This window comes from Equus asinus, chromosome 8, assembly GCF_041296235.1.
Source record: "Equus asinus isolate D_3611 breed Donkey chromosome 8, EquAss-T2T_v2, whole genome shotgun sequence".
Taxonomy (NCBI): domain Eukaryota; kingdom Metazoa; phylum Chordata; class Mammalia; order Perissodactyla; family Equidae; genus Equus; species Equus asinus.
The window spans coordinates 84657261-84680009 of record NC_091797.1 but is presented as its reverse complement, the minus strand read 5'-3'; the positions used below and the strand labels follow the sequence as shown (position 1 = coordinate 84680009).

General features: G+C 45.6%; 1 protein-coding gene across 13 annotated transcripts in view; it reads left to right on the top strand.

Annotated features, from left to right (window-relative positions):
• The window catches only part of CIT (citron rho-interacting serine/threonine kinase), a 154492-nt gene that overhangs the window by 52807 nt on the left and 78936 nt on the right, over window positions 1–22749 (top strand). For all 13 annotated transcript variants that reach the window (XM_070516170.1, XM_070516169.1, XM_070516168.1 and 10 more), the window contains 3 exons: window positions 3375–3558; window positions 20370–20475; window positions 21384–21527. In XM_070516170.1, coding sequence (XP_070372271.1) covers window positions 3375–3558; window positions 20370–20475; window positions 21384–21527 — 434 coding nt within the window. The remainder of the gene's footprint in view (window positions 1–3374; window positions 3559–20369; window positions 20476–21383; window positions 21528–22749) is intronic.

Genomic DNA, 22749 nt, shown 5'->3' with positions numbered 1-22749 from the left:
AGGTTCTGAATCAGTGCACATGGGGTAGAGCCTAAGATCCTGCATTCCTTACCAACTCCTGGGTGATGCTGGTGCTGCCAGTCCACAGATCACACTTTGAGAAGCATGGTTCTGTGTGATTTCCTCAGATCTAATGGCTCATTCACTAATTTTCTCTTCAGCTGTATCTAATCTGCTATTTAACACATCCAGCGAGTTGTAAACTTTAAATTCAATAACCATACTGTTCATTTTTGAGTTGTATTTGATTCCAATGTGCTCTGTCTTTTTTCAGAGTATCTTGTTCTTTTATTAGAACTTCTACTTACTTACCTTGATAATAAGTTAAATTTTCTGGTCCATTTTAGATCGTTCTTTTATCTGTGATCTTTGGAGGGCTAATTTTCCCATTTCTTGTATCTGCTGATGCTTCTTCATGGTAGTTTAGGTGATTTCTTTTTCCTTGTTATGTGTAGTTGTTGGTTTTTACTTTTTTTATTGTGAACTCATTTTCAGTAGGGACTGTGTATGTGTGAGTGTGAGAGAGCAAGAGAGTCCTGTGTGCCCTGAGTTGTGCAAGTGCCCCTACAAATTGTTCTCCACCTGTGTCTGCCAGTGCCTTAAAGGCTCAGTGATCCTGGACCAGTATTGATGTCCGTTTCTTGGCTTGTAGTTCCCACACCATGCAGGATACTATAAATGCACACACCCACCTGGGACTACAATTTTAATAGCCACTCTATTTCTTTCCCCCTAAAGGGCTGTAGGCAACGGTGAGCATCCATCACATTCTGGTGGGTAGAGAATTTCCACTTCCCCCACTTTTCTTTGGCTTGAGACTGTGGCTCTTTTCCCTGCTCAAATGTGGCCCTTAGAAGCCGTTCTTTTCACAGTTTCCTGCTGGACTCAACTCACTACCTGTCTAGAGGTTTAGATCCCTAGCTTTTAATCTGTCCTGTGAATTTCTCACCTGTTACAGCTGGTATATTTTATGTTGACTTCACCTTCCTTTGATTGAAGATTATCTGGCCCTTTCTCTAATCCCGACCACATGGGCTAGCTTTGAGCATGAAGGAGTTTTAAAGAGGAATCTTATTTTATAGTACGGAATTTGTAAATCATAATTATTTCACAGAGGGTGGCTCCTACCCCCTTATTAATCATACTCCTTACTCAGAAATGGAATTCTATTTTAGTCTCCTAAAGATAAATTAATATATAATGGAAAGGGAATTAAACTTTTGCTAGAAATGAAGTGATATGATTAACACAAACATCCACAGGAGTGTGGCTGTGCCTTGTGCAGGAAAGAAGAATATTCAGCATAGATTTTGCTGTATCTCACTAGCTTTCAATAACTGCAGGATCTGTCATAAACATGTATCTTATGTGAGCAATAGTAATAAGAGCAGGTAATCTTTTTACTCTATGCTAAGGATTGTGCTAAGCACTGTGTATAGATTTTTTTCATTTAAACCTCCCAACAGCCCTTTGAGGAAGTTATCCCTGTGTTGAAACAGACTGAGAGGTTAAGTGATTTTCCCAAGGTCACAGAGCTAGTAAGTGGTGGAGCTAGGATTCGAACCCAGATTTCAAAGTGTGAGCCATTAACCATGATGCTTCCATATTAGTATCATCTGCAAATCTCTCTCCATACATTTCCTCAGTCTTTATCTGCATTGCCTTATTTTGGGATGGAAAACTTCTCTTTTTTATTTTTATCAAATGTAATTTCCATTAAAAACTTTTTGCTTAAAAAAATGTATTGGGTGATTGAAATCAGACTGGATTTGAGCCTGTGTTGATGGAAGTACACATGGGATGTGGGCTGAAGCATTCAATGGAATTTTTCTTTCCACCAGCTAATTTTTAAAGTATTAAGCAAGTAGATTCTGATAGTAACAGGGAAGATTTGAATTCTCTTGAGAGCTTGGAGGTGTTAAATAATTTTCCGGTAGTGCACATTTTACATTTTCTATCTCCGACCTCGTCTCTGCACCTGAAGCTCTGAGAATGTTCTTTTGCACTTCCCGGGAGCAGCCAGACGTCCTCATTCTGGCTTCCACTCCTCTCCCCTCCACATCCCTTTACCACTCCATTTACTTCCTAACGCCGCTTCGGATGTTGTTGTCATTGGGGAATTTTGGAAACAGCCAGATTCTTTTCAGTCTGTAAGCAGAAAACAGATTGCTGCTCATATGTGGCACACAGCTTTTTCCAGATAACAAGGAGTTAAAAAGAAGTCTGGACTGTGAACGGCTGTGACAACTGTCCTAGGGGGCGCTCTAGGGAGCTCCGGGAGTGACTCATGCTGCTCTGTCACTCAGATCAGCATTGGCCCCTGCCACGCAGGCGGCCAGGTGGGGTTACAGCCAGAGCACGCACGGAGTGGCGAGCATGAAGCCTGCACTGCGGGCGATGTGATGCCCAGCTCGCCAACTCGCCGGGCTGGCCCGCCACAGACGCTTAAGCCGGCATCCATGGTAACGCTTCTGGCTGGCTACACCCCCGGGAGCCCACCACAATGGGCAGCCTCCTGGTGACTGATGGACGAGTGTCCATCTCCCTGACGACCGAGAGAGCATAGTAGGTCTGCAGGAAGTGGAGAAGATGTAAGATGCTCATAGCCGGGAGTCATGCCTTAACGAGGTAGGACGCTGATGTCCATCGGTGCATTCCCACCATCAACACGCAGGGGTGCTGTAAATCATCACGAAGAACTTTATTGGGCTGGTGTTTCATTATGCTGATTAAACTGCGGTGGATTCATGGGGCATGATCGAGCTGGGGAGGAGGGATAATCAACTAAAAAAGAAGTGGTTAATAAGAGCTCCAAGTATACTCATCTGGATATGAATGAGCTAGACTGCAGTGCTCTCCTAACACGAGTTACATCCCTCCCAAATCTTTCCTGCACCTTCCTCTCATTCCGGTCGATCCATGAGATGTAGAAATTCCATCTTCTTCCAGTGATTAGCACTAAATATTCATAATTTATACGTGGCTGGAAGAGAAAATAAATAGGTTTAAGTCATCTGGCACGCTGGCACCAGCCAGCCGATGCTCTGTAGAAGCATTCTGGAAATATCAGGACCGAGCATCCAGCTCAGACGAGTTCTCCAAGTGCTTTCGTTCCACCAAGTGACCTGTTTGAGTTCATCCTTCCGTTTACCCCAGCAGGGAAGGCTGTCTGCGGGTTGGTGGCCATGTTGGCAGAGGAGGGGTTAATCTCTTGTTGCTGTAAGCGCCGAGGCTGGGTCTGCCTGTGTGAGCCAGATTGAGAGCCGGCGCTGCAGTGCCTTCGCGAACGCGGAAGGAGTAAGACGATTTTCTCCGCAACAGTGTTGAACCCGTGTGAATTTACCACCCCCCCCTTCTTGTTTTTCTTTAACCAGCTCCTCCCCCGTTCGTTCCCACCCTCAAGTCTGATGATGACACCTCCAATTTTGATGAACCAGAGAAGAATTCGTGGGTTTCATCCTCTCCGTGCCAGCTGAACCCCTCAGGTTTCTCGGGCGAAGAACTGCCGTTTGTGGGGTTTTCGTATAGCAAGGCACTGGGGATTCTTGGTAGATCTGAGTAAGTGAAAATTTGACTTTCTAAGGGGACCTGCATTGATGCAAGGCAGGGAGCCCAAAGGTGGTGGTGGGGGGGTGGGGGGAGTGCGGTGGAGGGAAGCTATTAATCAGCCTGCGTTTGGAAAGCAGTTTACCTGTTTGGGCTTTGGTCGGGTAGACTGTGAATATTCTCATTTTGCTGTGTTTAAGGTACCTCTTCCCGTCCGTAGCATCGTAATTGTCAATTGGGTACTTCGGCTTAGTTTTTCAGTCTTCGCTCTTCTTTAGAGGGGAGGAGATACTGGGAGATAACGAGCAGTGCAGATCTTGGGTGGAAGGAGAAATGTGCAGTGTTAAGATGAGCTGTCCATCTATTTACCCATCTGTGTATCCATCTTTTTCTCAGATGAGTGGATGGGGGATGCTATCTTAGCTGTATTTAAAGATTCCTAAAAACCATCTCTCACAAGCTAAAGGTTTCCCGATGGGTTTAGCTGCGCTGCAAGTGGCTGTGCCGGAGCTCTAACAGATAGATGGTGCTCGGCTCCGCTCGAAGTCTGCTGCAAGATCAGGGATCTGAGCTGGCAGAGCACTGGTGGCCGGAGGAAGCCCCGTTACCGAGAGCTACTGGGAGGGGAGCGTGATGCAGCCGAGCCATTGATTCACAGAAACTGGGCTTCACAGCGAAAAAAACCCAAACAAACCAGGAGACCAGAAAATGGAAGTATAGATATCACCGTAAACCTCTTGACCTGATAGGTCCTTCTCCATTCTTGAAAAAGCTAAGGAAAAATGCATTAACATAGCACTTGGGACTGGAGGGTCCTGGCTTCCAGCCTCCTGGAATTTCTCTAAAATGCAGTCGCCTCTGTGGGTGTGAGCTCAGTGTCTTGCTTCATTCTCATGATCTGGTGACATTCTGCCTTCAGAGGCGCAAGTTCCCCGGAAGGTCTTGGATGCTGTGTTATTCCCCCCGTGCCCTGGCTTTCCCACCTGGAGGCTCTTGGGGTACTGCTGGGTAATTAGTTGCTGCCCACTTAGGAGATGAGCAGAATTTGATTTTCTCCTTGGCGGCATTCATTCTGGATTTATCGTGCTTGCAGCTTAGATATCGATTTGAAGGGATGTCATGTTGGTTCTTGGATGGTGTCTCCCCATGGGTGCTATTTTGACAGTAGTGTTCCTGAAAAGATTTCAGACAATTGTGGGGAATGGGGCATTTGACATGAAATAGGGTTATGGGCTGTGATTGACTTTGAGAGAGATTTTTGTGTTGAAAGATGTTGAGGTGGTCCTTCTTTTCTCCCTCTCTGGGGGCTGGGTTTAAAATTTGGGGTTGGATTTTGGTAGTGTTGGCTCTTTCTGGCTAATTTGCTCTGCAACCCCAAAGCAATCTAGATGACAGGAGGAAGGCAGAAAGCTAACTAGCTGTTGAATGTTCCATCGGATGGATTTGAAATGGCCCAGCAGGGCTGGGAGGTTTTACACTGGCGCTGAAGAGCAGGGCAGAAGTGGCGGCCTGATGTTAAAGATGCGTGGTTAGTGGGCAGCGTAACCTTGACATACACGGCACAGTGAAGGTCACAAATCGAACTGGAAGGAGGTGTGTGGAGAGTTCTAGTTCTGGCTAGTAGTAGGCTGGCCCCATCAGAATGAAAGCTTGCTTGGGGTGCTCATCGATCTGAAAGCCAAGGAGGACTTGAGAGAATTAGATTTCAGGGGCAAAGGCAGAATGATGTGGGGGATCTTAGGCATTGCAATTAATCTGAGGCTGTGTGTGATTAATTGCTTATTTTTCAGGAAGACTGTAATTGCATCTTTCTGCTTCTCACAGAAAGCTCACTTAAGGGAGCTCTCCGACAGGGGCATCTCAGTGTTAAGGCCCAGGCACTCGATAAATATTTGTTGATTTAATTTACTCGTGGTCCTTTCCTCTGGATTGTGTTTATATTGCTTACTGTATTTGAAGATACGCTATTTCACCTTTGCTAGTTCAAAACATATCTCTAGAGCATAAAATGAGCTTCAGTTCATGCCCCAACAGAATGCTTAATAAGATTCTCATAAAAAAAAAGTCCATGCAAACAAAACTGTATTTCTTATCCGGAAGATGGAATGGGAGAATTTCTGTCTTTGGGGGAACTTTAATGCCTTTTCCACGGCAATTTGGGGTTGGAATCAGAAAGATTTTCTTTCATCCTATGTTTTAATGTGATCTTGTTGTTGGATTTGACTCTTCTGCCATGGGCAGCCCTACGGGTGAAACCTACAGCATCAATTTTAGAAATTCACTCCACCTGTTGGATGTAGGTGACTCTGGATGTATTAGATTATCATCAGTTGGAAATTCAATAAAAGAGATGCAGTGATGAAATTACTTAGAAGTCCCTGCAGTTTTGTTGCTATATAGTTACAAAATTCATCTGGAGGTGGGGGAAGGCATTTTCTGGGGGTACCACTGTTGCCACCAGGGACTTGGTGTTTCTTCCTGAGCTGCGCTCTCTCCCCTCCCTGTTTTCAGCATCACAGGTTTTTATTTACACCCGTTGATTACCTGTGCTGTTACTCACTCTTCACACCATGGAGGAAATTGCAGATGCTGCTGTACTGAGCTGGGTAAATTGACCCCAGATCTGTTACCAGTAAGTTGAATGAAATGTTCAGAGATGGAGATGAATGAACGAGGAATTCTCGTGGAGACTCTGGCAGTGAAATTGATTTTAATTGTTGTGATCGCTCATCACTTTTTAGGATCCTTTTTTGGGACCCCAGACTGTTTCTAAGCCAACCACTGAATGCATCATTATTTTGGGTTTAACAAGAATCCTGATCTCAGCATTCTATGTTTGAGGCATAGTGGGAGTTCCTGGCAGCTTGAGTTGGAGGGAGCAGGAAAGAGTCTACAGAACTAGTTTTGCTTGTCTTTGCAGTGGGATTATGGTGAAGTTAGTGTTAGAGAATGAGTGAGTATCTATCTGGTGCGTCTTTGCCTTTTTAACCAGTGATAACCCGAACCAGATCCCCAAGCTCTGAATGCCCGGGTGTTCCTCTGAGCCTCTGTGCTTGAATTTTACAATAGTAGGGTAGTAACAGAAATCAGTGTCTTAAAGTTTTAAAAATAAAATGGATCCCAGCTCTCTTCCCTCCCCTGTCAGCATGGGGTATATTTCTTTAGGTCCTTTCTCCTTCCTCCTAGATCTGAGGTACTCTCTCATTTAAGCTCTTACTGAAACAACGCATTTCTGCAAACTTTCAGTATAAACTCCAGAAGGAAAAAACTAGTTGGTTTATATTTTCTATTAGTTTTACCCATGCTGGTTTTACGGTTTTGGAGAACTTGGGAATGAGACTGAAGTCTGTGGGATGACAGTGTCTGAATAGGCAGTTTTTACGAAGGGGTCTCGCTCTTCCTTTTAACTCAAGGCTCTTTCCTTTCCTTTCGGCTGAATGTAGAAATTTCATTTTGGAACCAGTCCTTCAAACACTGTGGAGGAATGAAGAACGGCTGCCACCATTGCCTTCCCAGATTTTTAGAGAACCAGTTTCTGCTGCCTCCTCTTTGCTCTGTTGGGCCTTCTTTGCATGTCAGTTTCCTCAACTGCAAAGCGGGGTAATAATGATACCTGCTTCTTAGGGCTGCTGGGGGCATTATATGAAATATATGAAGCACTTGGTCTAGTACCTGGCATGCGGAAAAGTCTCATTAAATATTCACTATTATTTTTGTTGTTACTAATCCGCTCGTCTATATATGCATAGTGTCCTACCTTTTATGCCAAGACGTTATGGAAAGAACTCAGCAATAATTAAATAGTCCAAAATCGTGCCAGACCAGAAACCCCGCTTCCCAAGCCCTGGGAATTTTCTGCTAGAGAAGCTTAAACATCCTGATGAACCGCAAGTTAATATGCAGTTGCCAAATACTTGTAGGTAAAAGGTGGTTATTGGAGTGGAGTGGATTAGGGGACAGAATTAGAAGACCCAGTCCCAGAATGGGTTCCTTTCCATCAAGTTGAACAAGTCAAAGCATATACGTGTGAAACAATTCAGAGGACACAGAACAACTGTCTTTGCTGCAAAATATCACGGTACAAATGGGATGTTTAACAGCCTCAGGAGAGTCAGGAGAGAGAGGCCAAATCCAATGCGGGGGACACTTAATGGGTAATGCCAGCTCACAGTTCTTGCCAAATTACGGTGATGATCTTCATTGGAATGTCTGTCTGTTTCCCCAAGTTGACTGAGGTCTCAAGGGCAGGGCCGGGTCTGATTCATCCTGGTTTTCCTGGAGCATGGGACATGGAGACCCTGAGTAAATATGTGTGTTGAGACTGAGCTTATCAGCATAGTAATGGAAGGTAAAATGTTTGGCTTGACCATTTAAAAGAATGATTTGGATGAGTGGAGAGGAATGTAGAGAGAATTTCGGGTGGGTAGAGTGATAACAGCTCATGCTCACCGAGCACCAACTCTGGACCAGGCTCTGTTCCAAGTACTTCACATAGGTTAACTCATTTAAACTGCACGACAGCCCACGAGGAAGGTACTATCATCGTACCTATTTTACACGTGAGGAAATTGAGGCACAGAGAGATAAACAACTTGCCCAAGGTCACGCAGCTCTGAGTGGCTCACGTGGGACTTGACCCCAGGCAGGGTGGCTCCAGAGTCTCTTTGCCACTGGGCTGTCCTGTCAAGCATAAATGCCACAGACAGAAATTAGGAAATTTGTGTGGCGTCTCCAGGTTCACGTGCTTGTGAGAAGTGGAAGCCCGTTGTGGGGAATGACAAGCAATGGGGTTGGGGCAGGGTGAGACGAGAGCTGACAGGCAGTCTAAATGCTGGGTTTTGTTTTCAATCTCTGCAAGTTTATTGAGTAGCTAGACTGTGTAGCTCTTGGATTTTTCTGATTTCTTCCTCTTCTCATTTAGAGAGTCTTACCTGGTGTGTGTGTGTATACATAAACACACGCATATGTACTCTCTCCCCGAGGGTTCTTATCTGCGTGAGTGTAAGCTTGACGAAGACAGGGAATGCATTGACCTTGCTTCCCACCGTGTCTTCAGGCTGATCACATGCAGGTTGCTCGATAAGCATTTGGTGAATCGATCCATATCATTTTTATGGCTGCAGCTCTCAATTTGTTGATGACTCCATGATGCGTGTCTATTCAAATCTGTGTTTTGTACTTGCAGCTGCCTCCTGTCATCTATCCTGGGATGGCTTGTTCCAGTGGAAAACAGCCTAGATGCTCCAATCAGTCCCACTTCCTTTTTACTGAAATACTTGGGAATATGGAGGATGTTCCCTTAAAAATTGTTTTCCTTTCCCACACCCAGCCTAAGGCTGTTTGTCATTGTGTGAACTCCCGCCAGATCCCTGGTGCAAAGAGCCTCATCTGTGTTTTGAGTTTTTAAAATAGTGAGCAACAGGAACAGGATTTGCTCTGGTACATGGAGTTATGTATGCATCCCCTGTACTTCTCAAATGAGTTAAAAAACTTTAACTCCTGCCCCTGGTTCCTGCCCTCAGGGGCCCTGTGTTGATTCCATTCCACCATTTTCCGGACCAGATGTTAAACGTTCACCTCTGTATTGCCTTGGGTTCTCTCCTTTCGCTCATTCAATTTCTTCTTTCTCTTAGTCCAGCACATCTTGTTCTCCTTGCCTTACTTGATTCTCTATTTAGACTGTGCATGCTTGCTTTGCAGGCCTGGCAGGACCATTCCACCGCCTTCTCATTTGTCTTAAAGATACCTTGAGGAAATCTAATCCAAACGATCCTAGCCCAGTCTTGAAGATGAGGCTCCAAAATATCCGTCAAGTGCGTTTTTTTGCTGGCCTACACACACTAATTTGCATGGTTGCCTCGGATCTCTTAAGAAGACAGTAATTGACTAAATAGTGCTATATGTTCCCAAGCTCTGCGCCAGTTTGGCAGCTCTTCCTTCGCCTAAGTGAATTTCTCTCAGTTCTCTCTGTTTTACTTGTCTTTTGTCGCCTGCCCTCTCACCTTCGTTTCTCTGATGGACTCCCTGAGAGAATAACTTATACTCAAGGCCTTTTTTTTTTTAAAGATTTTATTTTTCCTTTTTCTCCCCAAAGCCCCCTGGTACATAGTTGTATATTCTATTTGTAGGTCCTTCTAGTTGTGGCATGTGGGATGCCGCCTCATCATGGCTTGATGAGTGATGCCATGTCTGTGCCCAGGATCTGAACCGGCAAAATCCTGGGCCGCCGAAGCGGAGAGCGTGAACCCAACCACTCGGCCATGGGCCTGGCCCCTCAAGGCCTCTCTTTCAACCTCTGCAACTCCATGGAAATTGGTTTCAGAAGCCACTGATTCCACCCAATCACCAAATCCAGTGATTTCCACCTTGTCACGTGATACCATTAATTGCCACACGATATTATCAATGACCACATTTGTCTTGAAACGTTCTTTCTTCTCTTCCACCTTATGGAAACCTGGTGTTCCTCCTCCGTCTGTGACTGCCATTCTCACTCTGTTGTGGCTATTATCTTCTGCTTCAGGCCCTTGAAATGTTGCACCATCCGCTGAAGTACCCTCCTCTGTTCTCTTTTAGGCTGTTCTTGATGATCTCATTCATTTCCTTGACATTCACTCACTCCCATGGCCTTCCTCTCGGCACGCCCTGTGTTCGCTGTTGCCAGGATGTTCTACCCGTTTCTCACCATCCCTGACCTCTGTTCCTCCCAACACAGACAGACTCACTCACTCAGTAAGCCACTTGGTTTTACTTTTGGCTTCCTCATTTCCTTTAAGAAGCTACCACTTTACCTACTCTTCTGGGCAAGAAAATTGAGTCATCTTAAACTCTTTTCCCCCTCCCCCACCATCCCGTGCATTGCTAAGTCCTCTAAGTTGTGCCTCTAGGATGATATTTGCATCTATGCTTATCTTCTGTCCTCACTGCCACCCCTCATTGACTTTTGCTTGGACTATTGCAGTAGCCTCCTAACTGATTCCTCTGTGTCCAGTTTTCCTGGCTCTAATCCATTCTCCACAGAGGGTGGAATTTTTCCAAAGCACAGGCTGGATGATGTCATTCTCTTGCTCAGACCTTCAACAGCATCAGAGTGTGCACAGAATTAACAGCCGCTCCTGAACTTGGTATTCAAGCCTGGTCTGCCGAGACCCCAGCCTGCCTTTTTAGTCATACCTCCTTCTCGTCCCCTGTGTTTGGCCAAGCTGTTCATCACCTATTGTGAACAGAGACCATGTCCTACCTTTTGCCTGAAACAGCGCCTTGTCCCTGGCAAGCCTTCAATGAACATTTGTCAAATTGAATTAGACTAAAGTGCCAATTCCTTCTGCACAGTTTATACAATTGCTAATGGAAGCCCTCCTCCTCCTCTATTGAGTACTTCCTGTGTGCCCAGAGCTAGGCTGAGTTGTTTTCGTGTGTTATCTCATTAAGTCCTCACAATCTCATCATAGCTCTATTGAGGTAGCTGGTTTATTATCCCCATTTTACAGATGAGGACACTGAGGCTCAGCCAGGTTAAGTTATTTTCCCGAGGTTTTGCAGGTAGTAACAGATCTAAGGCTTAGACCCATAACCGGCTGCCTCCAGGACCTCTGTCCTACCCTGCCTCTAACAGTCGTGACTTGTAGATTATGCAGTACCGTCGGACTAGCCTATAATAGAGATGAATAATAACAATAAAGGTGAAAGGGCTGGGAATTCACTTTGTACCAGGTACTATTCTAAGTGCTTGACAAGCGTTCTCATGTAATCCCGGCAACAACTCACTGTTTTACAGATAAGGCAACTTATGATCAAGAAGCTTGGGTCACTTCTTAAGTTCATGCACGTTGCACACGGCAGAGGATGGCCACATTTTCCACCTTTTAACTTTAGAGCTGATGAAAGCATTCTTTAATCTTTGGGATGCACTACTGCACATTCATTGAAAGTCCAGACTTTGGAGTCAGATGGACATGGGTTCAAATCTAGGCTCCACCCCTCACCAGCTGTGTGGAGGAGGCATTTCACTTCTCTCAGCCACAATTCCCTCATCTGTAAAGTTGGGGCTGTTGCAGTGCCTGTCTGCTGGGTTTGTTGTGGGGACACGGAGAGCACGTGGCATCAGTGCCTGGAGCAGAGCGAGTGTTCATGTCATATTTGTTATTGTTATTTAGGGCTGACGATGGGCCTGGGGATGCTTTCCACTCTCCTTTCTTTCCTGCTTCCACTTTATGAAGACATCTCGCTGGTTTTTGCCCATTGAGAGAACCAGGCTCCACGTGGGGTGCCTGACAGATGTCCTAATAGCGCCATCCAATTTTTTACTCTGAATGGAGTCTGTGACGTGTCAGCTAAACCCACATCTTCCAGAAAACACACTCGAGGCTTCTGGTAGGATCTAGTTCCACTGGGGTCTGGAACTCGGTGCTGGGGAAGGAGGAAGTACACCATGTCCAGCCTAGATGTCCCACACTGCCACGCACCCTCAAGTGGTTGAGTGTCCCCTGGATGGCACAGTGTGTGTCATCATGACCTTGCTGTTCCAGAACCAATGCTGGGCATCTTCTGTGCAAAGGCCAGAAAGCCTTCCTGTGCCAGCAACTTCCTGTTTTGGATCCCTCTGTCCCAGTGTGACCTTTAAACTGAGGCTGCCTGGGGCCCCGAAGCGTTTGGCACACCATTCATTCGTTCATTCACTCAACAAATACGTTGTTCTAGGCCTTGTGGCATGTCTGCAAGACAGATAAGTTCCCTGGCCTCGAGAAGCTAGCATCCTATGGGGGGAGATGGAGGCTATGCAGGTACACAAATAGGAGCGTTTCAGATGGTGGTGAGGGCTCTGAAGAAATCAGAGCTGGGATGAGGAATGACAGAGGATGACCACTTTGGTCCCCGAGGCCGGGACTAACCTGTGGGTGTCCAGTGAACAGAAAGCACGTTGAGGTCACTGGAGCTTCGGGAAGCGTGGGGAACGTGGTCTGAGTTGAGGTCGTCAGGGCATTAGGTTTGGATTTTGCAAGAACTGCGATGGGCAAGGAGCCTTTATAGGATTTTGAGTTGGGGCATGGAATACCTGGTTCTTGTTTTACAAAGGGTCCCTCTGACCGTTGTGTGGTGGATAGTATGGTGATGAGAGTTGGATTCAGGGAGATGAGTTAGGTTACTGCAGCCACTCAGGCAAGAGGTGGATGTATGTCAATGAAGTTAACCCGCGAAGCTAGGTGCTGGCTAAGAGGTGGGGACTTTATTAGAAATTGCATGAGTAGCTATGTGGTTTTTAGTAAATGATTCTTGAGTTACATATTAATCATTCCAAATCTAATGCTCTAACTTGCCTGGAGACCACTGCTGTTTGTGTGTGTGTATGAGTAGGTGGTGTGTGTGGGGTGAGGGGGCCCAAAGCGAGCTAGATTCTGAAACTCTTTAGAAGAGCGATATTTTTGATATCTCCAAGTGTTTGTGATGGACACCACTCTGTATTTTAAATGGGTTTATAAAGTTAGTTCATAAATTTCAGAATGCTCAATCATAAGAGCCAATATATTTTTGGGATATAATGCTGATGAGATTTTTATTTTTTGCACCATGTTACATCTTACAGTTGTGTGTACTTTGAGGGCCATTGGCCACAACTGAGGTAGGGCCTTCAGCTGAGCTAATTTTGATTCTCTTGTTTTTAGCCTTAAGTAGCTATTCTTTTTTTTTTTTTTTCTTTTGAGGAAGATTAGCCCTGAGCTATCTGCTGCCAATCCTCCTCTTTTCGCTGAGGAAGCCTGGCCCTGAGCTAACATCTGTGCCCATCTTCCTCTACTTTATATGTGGGACGCCTACCACAGCATGGCCTGCCAAGCAGTGCCATGTCTGCACTCGTGATCCAAATCGGTGAACCCTGGGCCGCTGAAGCAGAACGTGGGCATTTAAACACTGCGCCACCGGGCTGGCCCCTAAGTATCTACTCTTGGGTATCTCAAGAATATCTGCGGTTTGTGGTCTGTGTGATCTGTGGCATCTTTTGCAGTCTTGGGGTCCTCTTCCTAAGGGAAGGAATGGGTGTCTTGACGCTTAAGCGTGATCTTAATCATTACAGTAGTGCTTAGTACTCAACACAGTTCCTTGCTTTTAGGATGGAAGTACAGATTGTATTCTCTTTTGATATGCAATGTTCTATTAATAGCTTTATTAGATTTTTTTGAGTTATGTGGATTATTTATAGACTTTGGGGAAACTGCATTTTTATCATTTTTACTTAAAAGTGGAGGTTACATGTGAAGCAAATTTTGGGTCACATCTAACACATTTTCAGAAAACATGTTCTTTATGCTGCAGCAGTAATGACCAAGTCCGACCTTCCATCTGTGTCATGTACCATTACCTCTATTAATACTTTTTGGACCTCTATAATTATAAAGCAGATGTATATATCAGGAAGAGATGTTGATTTCAGAGTAAATTTTTCTAGAAAATAGAAGCTGGAAAAAAAGGAAAACCCAAACTTGGCTTCGTGCTTGGAGAGACAGCACTGCTGTGTGTGGGTGGGTGGCTGCATGCACCCGCTGCTCAGAAGTGCCTTCTCTCTCCATAGGGATAACTGGCTGTGTAGCAGAGATGTGGCCAGGAGGAGTAGGCAAGCAAAGTGTAGGCAGGCTGCATGTTCTTTTATTAGCATCCTCATTGTACTGCATCTCATCGAGCCCAGAGCATGAACCAGCTTGGGCCTCTAAAATCTGTACTTTTTCCTATTTAATTACCCCCCCTGAGCCACCAGACCATGGAGGAAGAGTTGCTCTTGTGTGTGGGTTGAGCTGTTTTTGGGGGTGGCTGTGGACTGACCTGGCATACGGATCTTCTTTGGTACCCAGGCTGTCCTGGGCTCGGGCTCGGAATTGCCCTCCCAGCATTGCACGCAGCCACTCCCGGACAGAAGTTACCTTTCCTCAAGTGGTCCATTTCCCTTCCCTTCATGACCTTGTTCCTCAAAACCTCTGTAGCACTTTTCTTGGGTTTATCCAAGGCTGTCCACCCAGGAAGTTAGCAGATTTGGGATTTGAACCTGTGAGTGTTGGGTTGCAGAGTCCAATTTTGAACCCCCAGCTCCACTGCCCTGCATCCACACCCCCATCATCATAATGTGGTAGGAGGATGTAGAGGCCAGAGGGTAAGCTATTCCTGACCATGAGTGCCATGGAGTAATAATACCCATCTCATAGGATTGTTGGGAGGATTCAATGAGGTAACCTGGAGAGCACCAGGCACAGTGCTTGGTACATACTTAGTCCTCAGTAAATGTGCGTGATTATTGATGATAAAAGGTAGTGGCTTTTGTTCCCTGTCCTACATTGTTACTTCCTTGAGGACAGGAATTGTGTCTTCCTTAACTTTATAGCCTCTGCAGCAGGGTTTCTCAACTTGGCACAACTGACATTTTGGGCTGGATCATTCTTGTGGGAGATTATTTTGTGGATTATAGGATGTTGAGCAGACTCTACTCACTACATGTTAATAGCACTCCCAGTCATGAAAATCAAAAAAGTCTCTAGACATTGCCAAATGTCCCCTGGGCAACCAAATTGTCCCTGATTGAGAACCACTGGTTTGCAGGTGCCTCTCATGGGATCACAGGGCTTTTATATTCTTATATGTGGTGTGTGTGTGTGTGTGTGTGTCTATGTGTATGTATTTCTTTCTCTATCTATCCATCTATCTAACACACGTGCGCACTCACTTATAGAAGGTTGTCAAAAAACAATAGTTGATGTTTGAGAACAAAGGAAAATTCTTGGAATGCTTTTTAGTTGCCAGGTAGATTCTGTTCCATTCCAGAGTCAACAGGACTTTATGATTACATAGTTTCTCTATTGTAATTCTGTGCCCATCATCCGTAACTTTAGAGTTCCAACCACTTACGGGATTTTTTGCAAACTTTCCTAAAAGCAACAGTAACACCACCTCTTTAAATTATACCACTCTTGATGAAATGGTACTTTTCAGGATGATTTGGGCCTGCAGAATTGCTGCTTGAACAGGACAGGCCTGTATTTGGAAGTAGTCTGGTGGCTCGGAGGCCAGCTTTGGATCAAACCTCTCAAGCTGTGGTTTATGTTATGGTCAATTCTAGATTAATGCAGATGGCAGCAATAATTTGCCATTGCTTTGAAAGTCAGAAGGATGGCCAATGAAAATCCTAGAAAAAGAAAATAAGTTGTGATAATATTTCATAATAACTATTGGGGAAGAATCTGTTCTTTAAAGAAACACATACTGAGAGTTTATCATTGGCTCTGGTGATTGAATTGGCCTAAGTCTCTACATGAAAAGTTAGTAGAATATAAAAATGTTAAGTTGAACCGTATCTCTCTTTAGTATATTTCTTTTATAGAAATTCATGGAAATGGTATATTTTAATTGACTTATTAAAGTTGGGGGATGAGAATAGTCTTTCCTCATTGTCTGAAACCTGTACGTTGTCTTGAAATTCATAGCCCACCATGATTAACTTCAAAATTGTGTTCTACTCAAAGAAAGACCAAAAGGCACCAGTACCAAATGGTGTGGCCAAAATGCCACCTAGAACCAAATGCTGGGGACAGTCTTACCAGACCCTAAATCACCGGTATTTTCTTCTAACTGGTACCACAGTTCTCAATCCTGTCTGTATGTTAGAATCACCTGGGAGCTTAATAAAAATGGTGCTGCCTGGACGCACTCCCAGTCTGTCTGTCTCTGATTTAATTGGTTGGGCCCTGGACATCAGTTTGTGTTTTTTTTAAGACTTTATTATTATTTTTTTAGAGTAGTTTTAGGTTCACAGCAAAATTGAGAGGAAGGTACAGAGATATCCCATATACCCCTTGCCCCCACTATCAACACCCCCACCAAAGTGGGACATTTGTTACAATGGATGAACCTACACTCACACGTCATTATCACCCAAAGTCCATAGTTTACCTTAGGGTTCACTCTTGGTGTTGTGCATTCTTTGGGTTTGGACATTTGTGTAATGACATGTATCTGCATTATAGTATCACATGGGGTATTTTCATTGCCTGACATCCATGTTTGTTTGGGTTTTTTTTCCTGAGGAAGATTTACCCTGAGCTAACATCTGTTGCCAGTCTTCCTCTATTTTTGTATGTGGGTTGCCGCCACAGCATGGCTGCCAGTGAGTGATGTAGGTCCACGCCTGGGATCTGAACCAGGGCCTCTGAAGTGGAGCCTGCTGAACTTAACCAGCAGGCCACGGGGCTGGCCTCTGACATCTGTGTTTTTTAAAAGCTCTCTAGGTTATTCTAATGCTGCTGGGTTGAAGACCAGGGAAGTTCTAGAAAGCTGTGATGGATGACCTTTCCCCCTCTATCCTCCAGCCTCATGCTCCAATCCCATTATTGTCTATGGGATTGTTGCTGTAAGCCAAGTTTAGTCACAGCATTCTTACCATAGCTTTTTTCAGTTGTGATTTTTATTTATTCTAAAAAAAAATGATTTCTTTAGCACCTTTATTCTGAAGAACTCTTAATTACTGTACTTAGAACTTCTAAATGTGAACATTTGTCAAGCATCAAAATAGCAGAATGAAGGAGTTGGACCTTGGGTGACAAGGAGGGCTGTTGCATTGTCTCCCGCAAGTGCCAGCGGATGGGGGCTGCACGTCTCCTCGATTCTGTGCCCATTAGTGAGTGACCTAGAAAAGCTTTTTTTTTTTTTTTTTTTTAATGAATAAGGGATCAGTTTTGTATCCATAGCAGCAGACTTTAAACATTAAACACTGCTGGAGCCTGTTCTCCCTGTGTCATCAGGTTTGGGGAGCCACTTCCCACCATCATCATGCACCCCAGTAATGGTTTTTTAAAAGGGTGCTGGCTTTGTGCTTGGGCACAAAGAGCTGTGGCCTCTTTTGTCACCCCTGACTCATGTCAGTGCCTGTGACTTAATGACATATGAGTGACTCTTGATTACTGAAGGACCAAGGACCCCATCTGTGGATTGTCCCTCCCTCCTTGAGTGGTTTGGGCCATCTTCTCTAGCCCACCCACAAGAGTGGAGTTAAGAATGGAGGAAATAGCTGGGGCAGCCCAAGGCTGTGCTGAGCCACCCATTTCATCTCAGATTAAAAAGAAGAAAAAAGTGTGTGTATGAGTGTGTTTTGTCTAGATTTAGGTAGAAAACAGGCAGTGAGAAGTGTAGAAATTGGTTAAAATTTTTAGCCCAAAGTGAGATTTTAAAAAAGATTTATTTCTGGATTTCAATCCCTGTTGCCCATTTCTATGAATAATCAACATTTGTTGTAATGTGAATAATAGCACAGAGCAAATTCAGCCCCCTGAGTTTTCCTATTTCAAGCAACTGTTTTAGGCCTGCAAGGCATTGCTATTGACGCCGTTGCATGGGTACTGATGATACAAACGACGATGATAATAGTAATAGTTGACGTTTGTTGAATCCTTGTGATGTGCCAGACACTGTGCTGAGGGCTTTACACGGGGTCTCTCATTTAATCCTTGCAAAAGCTCTTTGAAGTAGGTTGAGAATTATCCCCATTTTACAGATGAGGAAACCGAGACTCAGGAGTCACACAGCTAGTGAGTGGCAGAGTCAGATTTTGAGTGGAGCAGTCTGACTCTGGATGTCAACTCACTTGGCTGCCCGATAATGTGTATGTAGGGAGCTGTCACCTGGGTCTGGCAAGCCAGCACTATCACACCAGCCCCCGTCCCTGGGCCAAGAGCCGTGGGGAAGAAGGTGTTCAGAGATGCTGCAGGAAACTGGCCTCTTTTAGGCAGGGAAGTCGTTTGGGGCAGCCGAAAGCACAACTTTCACCTGCTGGTAGGACTTGAATGCTAATTGGCAACCAGCTCCTGCAGCTCCGTTACCAAGGCAACAAAGATGGGGCTGTGGGGCAGTGGTGGGCTCTGCCACATGCCCCTCTGTGTGTAAGAACCTTTGCAGGCTGTGGCTCCAGCCCTGCCCTTCCCTGATCCCAGTGTTCGTGCTCAGGGTGCCAGTCACTGAGGGAAGCTGCCCTGGATGAGGACTGTCGTCTCCACCCATAATTAACTGCTTCTAGGGGTGTGGCAGAGGGTGTGGGTTATATACACATGTGTGGGTAATAGGTCCTTTTTGTGGGGAGAGCATCCTTCTAGCCCACTCTCAGGAGGCCACACTATGGTAGTTTTGTGATATTTTCCTGAGTTATATCAGGTGCATCACATCAGCCTCTTTACCCCAGCTCTCTCTTGAGACCAACAGAAACCATTTATTAACTGGCAGGTTACTTCCTTCAATTTCTTCAACTATAAAATGAGGATAATTGGGGCCAACCCAGTGGTGCAGCGGTTAAGTGCCCACATTCTGCTTCGGTGGCCTGGGGTTCACTGGTTCGGATTGCGGGTGTGGACATGGCACCGCTTGTCAAGCCATGCTGTGGTAGGCATCCCACATAGAAAGTAGAGGAAGATGGGCACGCATGTTAGCTCAGGGCCAGTCTTCCTCAACAAAAACAGGAGGATTGGCAGCAGATGTTAGCTCAGGGCTGATCTTCCTCAAAAAAAAAAAAATGAGGATAATAAATCGAATCTGCCTCATAGAGTTGCTGTGGGGAATAAAGAGTTAAAACTTGTCTAGTGTTAGAACAGAACCAAGCATGTAGTCAGTGCTCAATAAACGTATGAGTTTCCCATTGCTGTTATAACAAATTACCACCAATTTAGTGGCTTAAAACGACACAAATTTAGTGTCTTAGAGTCCTGGAGGTCAGAAGTCTGAGATGGTTCTACTGTGTAGACAAGGTGGCACCCTGTGGAGCCTCTAGGACAGCATTGGTTTCCTTGCTTGTCCAGCTTCTAGAGGCCACCCAAATTCCTTGGCTCATGGCCCCTTCACCTTCAAAGCCAGCAGTGTAGCATCTTCAAGTCTCTCTCTGACCCTGACCCTACCTCTGTCATCATATCTCCCCCACTCCTCTGTGGACATCTTGGGGGTGGGTCTTTAGCCTTAGCTGTTTTTATAAAATGTAACAGAACCAGCCTGGCTAGCTTAGGGATGGAATAAACAATAATTTCATGGGTATAGGAACTAATAACATTGATTGGGCACTTGCTGTGTTAGCTTTAACCTGCCTCAGGGCTTTTGCATCTCTTATGCCCCCTCTCTGGAGCTTGTTTCCTTCCACAGCTTTGGATGGGCAGCACCTTCTTATCCTTCAGGCCTCAGTTCACATACCACCCCCTCAGAGAAGCCCTCTCTGATCACCCTTGCTTAAAGCAGGCCCCTGATCCATTTCTTCATATCCTGTCGCCCTGTTTCCTTCTTTTGATAGAGGCTACCATCATCTGTAACCTTTTTATTTGTGTGTCTGCCTGATGCCTTCTGTCTGCCCTCTCCGAATGTCAGCTCTAGGAGGGCAGGGACCTTGTCTGTCTTGTTCACTGCTGTTCCAGTGCCTGGAACAGTTTCTGGAACAGAGTGGGTGCACGGTACCTATCTGTAGAGTGAGTTAGTGAATGAAGCCATGCAGGCACAGTGCTGTGCATTAATGCTTACAGGTTCCTGCCTGGTAGGTCCTTTTATCATTCCACCTCATAGATATGGAAAGCGAGGCTCAGAGAGGCTGAATCGTTGCCTCAGGTCAAAGGTGACTGAATTTACAACCCGGTCGGCTTGTTTCCCGGGTTCTTGCTTCTGTCCACTGTGCTGCCTCACGGCCTCGATGTCATTAGAAGCTGTTTGAGCCAGCTCTGTGGACGGCCACAGAACTCTGGCAGGTCCCTCGTCTCTCCCACAGCTTCTGAATGCAGCTTTTCAGGCCCACCTCCTGGCCACCTTGACGCTAATTTTCTTCTGTCCAGGTCTGTTGTGTCAAGTCTGGACTCCCCTGCCAAGACTAGCTCCATGGAAAAGAAACTTCTCATCAAAAGCAAAGAGCTGCAAGACTCCCAGGACAAGTGTCACAAGGTATTTATTTCCAAAGCCGGCCTCCCTCCTTGCTCCAGGATCCTCCCGTCAATATATGCCAAGGGATCCGCCTGGGGCTGCTGCTGGCGCTGAGCCACCTGATCCATACAGAGTGAGCGAGGCGCTCCCTCCCTCGCTGAAGTCAAGCCTCCGGCAGCTCAGAGGGAGATGAATTCGGGCCTTGACGCTGCCGTAAATCCTTTAAATCTTAACGAGAGGAGGCCCTGGATTTAAAACGGCCTGTTCCTCAGCATGACCCAGCCAGATGTCTGCTTCTTCCGGCAGGTGGCGTGGGTCCTCACCTGTGGCCCAGATGCAGCCCATCTGCTTTGAGTGATGCGAAGTCTCTCTTCCTAGTCTTTTAAAACTCCTGCTTATGTAACTGCGGCCAGTGTGTTGATTATGCTCAACGTCTCTTAACACTCACTGTTCCTGCCCAGGGGCAGCTCTCTGGAAGCTCATAAAAGTCACTACTTGCCTGGGACTCCTAAGAGTGCAGACGAATACATATCTCCTTGCCCCGTCCTGGATTTGTCCTCTAGATCTTTGCCAGGAGATGGGGGGGATCAAGATGGATTTGGGATAAAATTAAAGTGACGTCTGCAAAAACCAAACCAAACCAAAAAAGCAAACAGGTGAAAAATGATGATTGTGGCTTCCTTGCTCACTGGGTTAGAGAAGTGATCAAGTGTGAACCGAGACTTGAATGAGAGGAGTGACTTAGCGTTGGTGACTGTCCTTACGAAGAACTGTGTGCTCCTGGGCGAAGAAACAATGGTATTTGCATCCCAACCTTTGGCGAGTTAGCGCCACCTAGACCACTAGGTGGTTTTGGAGGCTACTTGAGATTTGATTGCTCCTAACGGACCTCCACGGGCCTTTTTAACGTGTCGATGTGTTTATTTCAGATGGAGCAGGAAATGACCCGGTTACATCGGAGAGTGTCAGAGGTGGAGGCTGTGCTTAGTCAGAAGGAGGTGGAACTGAAGGCCTCTGAGACTCAGAGATCCCTCCTGGAGCAGGACCTTGCTACCTACATCACAGAATGCAGTGTGAGCCTTCCCCAAAGTCCCCTTCCCGTGGAGGTGGCACTTCCTGTTGTGTGTGTCTCATCCTGTTTCATGACGGCTTCATGAGGCACATCACAGCCAATGGCAGAGAGGAGAGAGAGGGAGAGTAGAAAAGCAACATCTGTGATTTGCAGAGTAGCATGAGCCAGGCGCGAGGTCCCAGAGAAATAAGATTGACCTATAGAAAGCCCAGGTAGGCCACAGAGCCTGGAGACGGGCGTAGTCATCATTGCAGTGAGTCTCAAAGGGTCCTAATATCCTCCATCCCAGCCTCTCTGGTCTACATCGTGTCCAACACGATCAGCCTCGAGAATCAAGAAAATGTATTTTGAATCTGCCCGAAATAGGTTTTCCGTTGCCTAGAACCAGCGTAGGGACAAGCAAACTCAGCCTTTAAAACCCAGACCCTCTGTCATTATTTACCATGTGACTTTTTTTTTTCCCTTCCTTCACAAGAGTAGACTGTCTTCTCCATTGTCTCGTTAAAATTTTCATTCAGGTGTTTTTAATGTGCTCAATTAAACAGTCTTGAGAAGTTGAATCACACATTTTTCAAGTTTTTTTCACAAGGGAGAGGAAATCTATAGAACGTGGCTGATTAAGAATAACTGCTATGTTTCCATTCCAGATTTGGCTGCCTTTCAGTGGTGGGTGAAGCTATTCAGCTATGAATTTCAGATATATATTTCAATGCCACTGAAGCATTGAGGGAACCTTATGGATGCAAGGTGTCCAGGAAACGTAAGCCAGGAGATGGAAGTAGACTGCTCAGAGTCTTAAATGACACCTGGGCAGAGAATGAAGTCATTGCTACTTTGAAAGAGGGATATATACTTGAGAGTCCTCGAATAACTGGTATTCCAGAAAAGACTTTGCAGCCATCCCAATGATGGTTTAATGGCTAAGGGATCTTAACTCGTGTTTAGTCCTGAATATGCAAGTAAGTATCTGCTAGGACAGGTAGATGGTGGTAGGAGACAGGCTGATGCAGTTTCAGGCTGGATCCGTAAGGTCACAAGGTTGAGATGATGTTTCTTGAATCCGGGGGTTTTACAGGATGGAAACTGGAATCCGCAACCAGCTGGAGGTTGGCTACTTTGGTCCGTCACCTGAAACCGTCTTGGTGTCTACGAAGCAGCTTGCCGTTCCCTTAATGAATCTTTTCAAACAGAGCAGGATCCACAGGGCATCCCTATTAAAATTT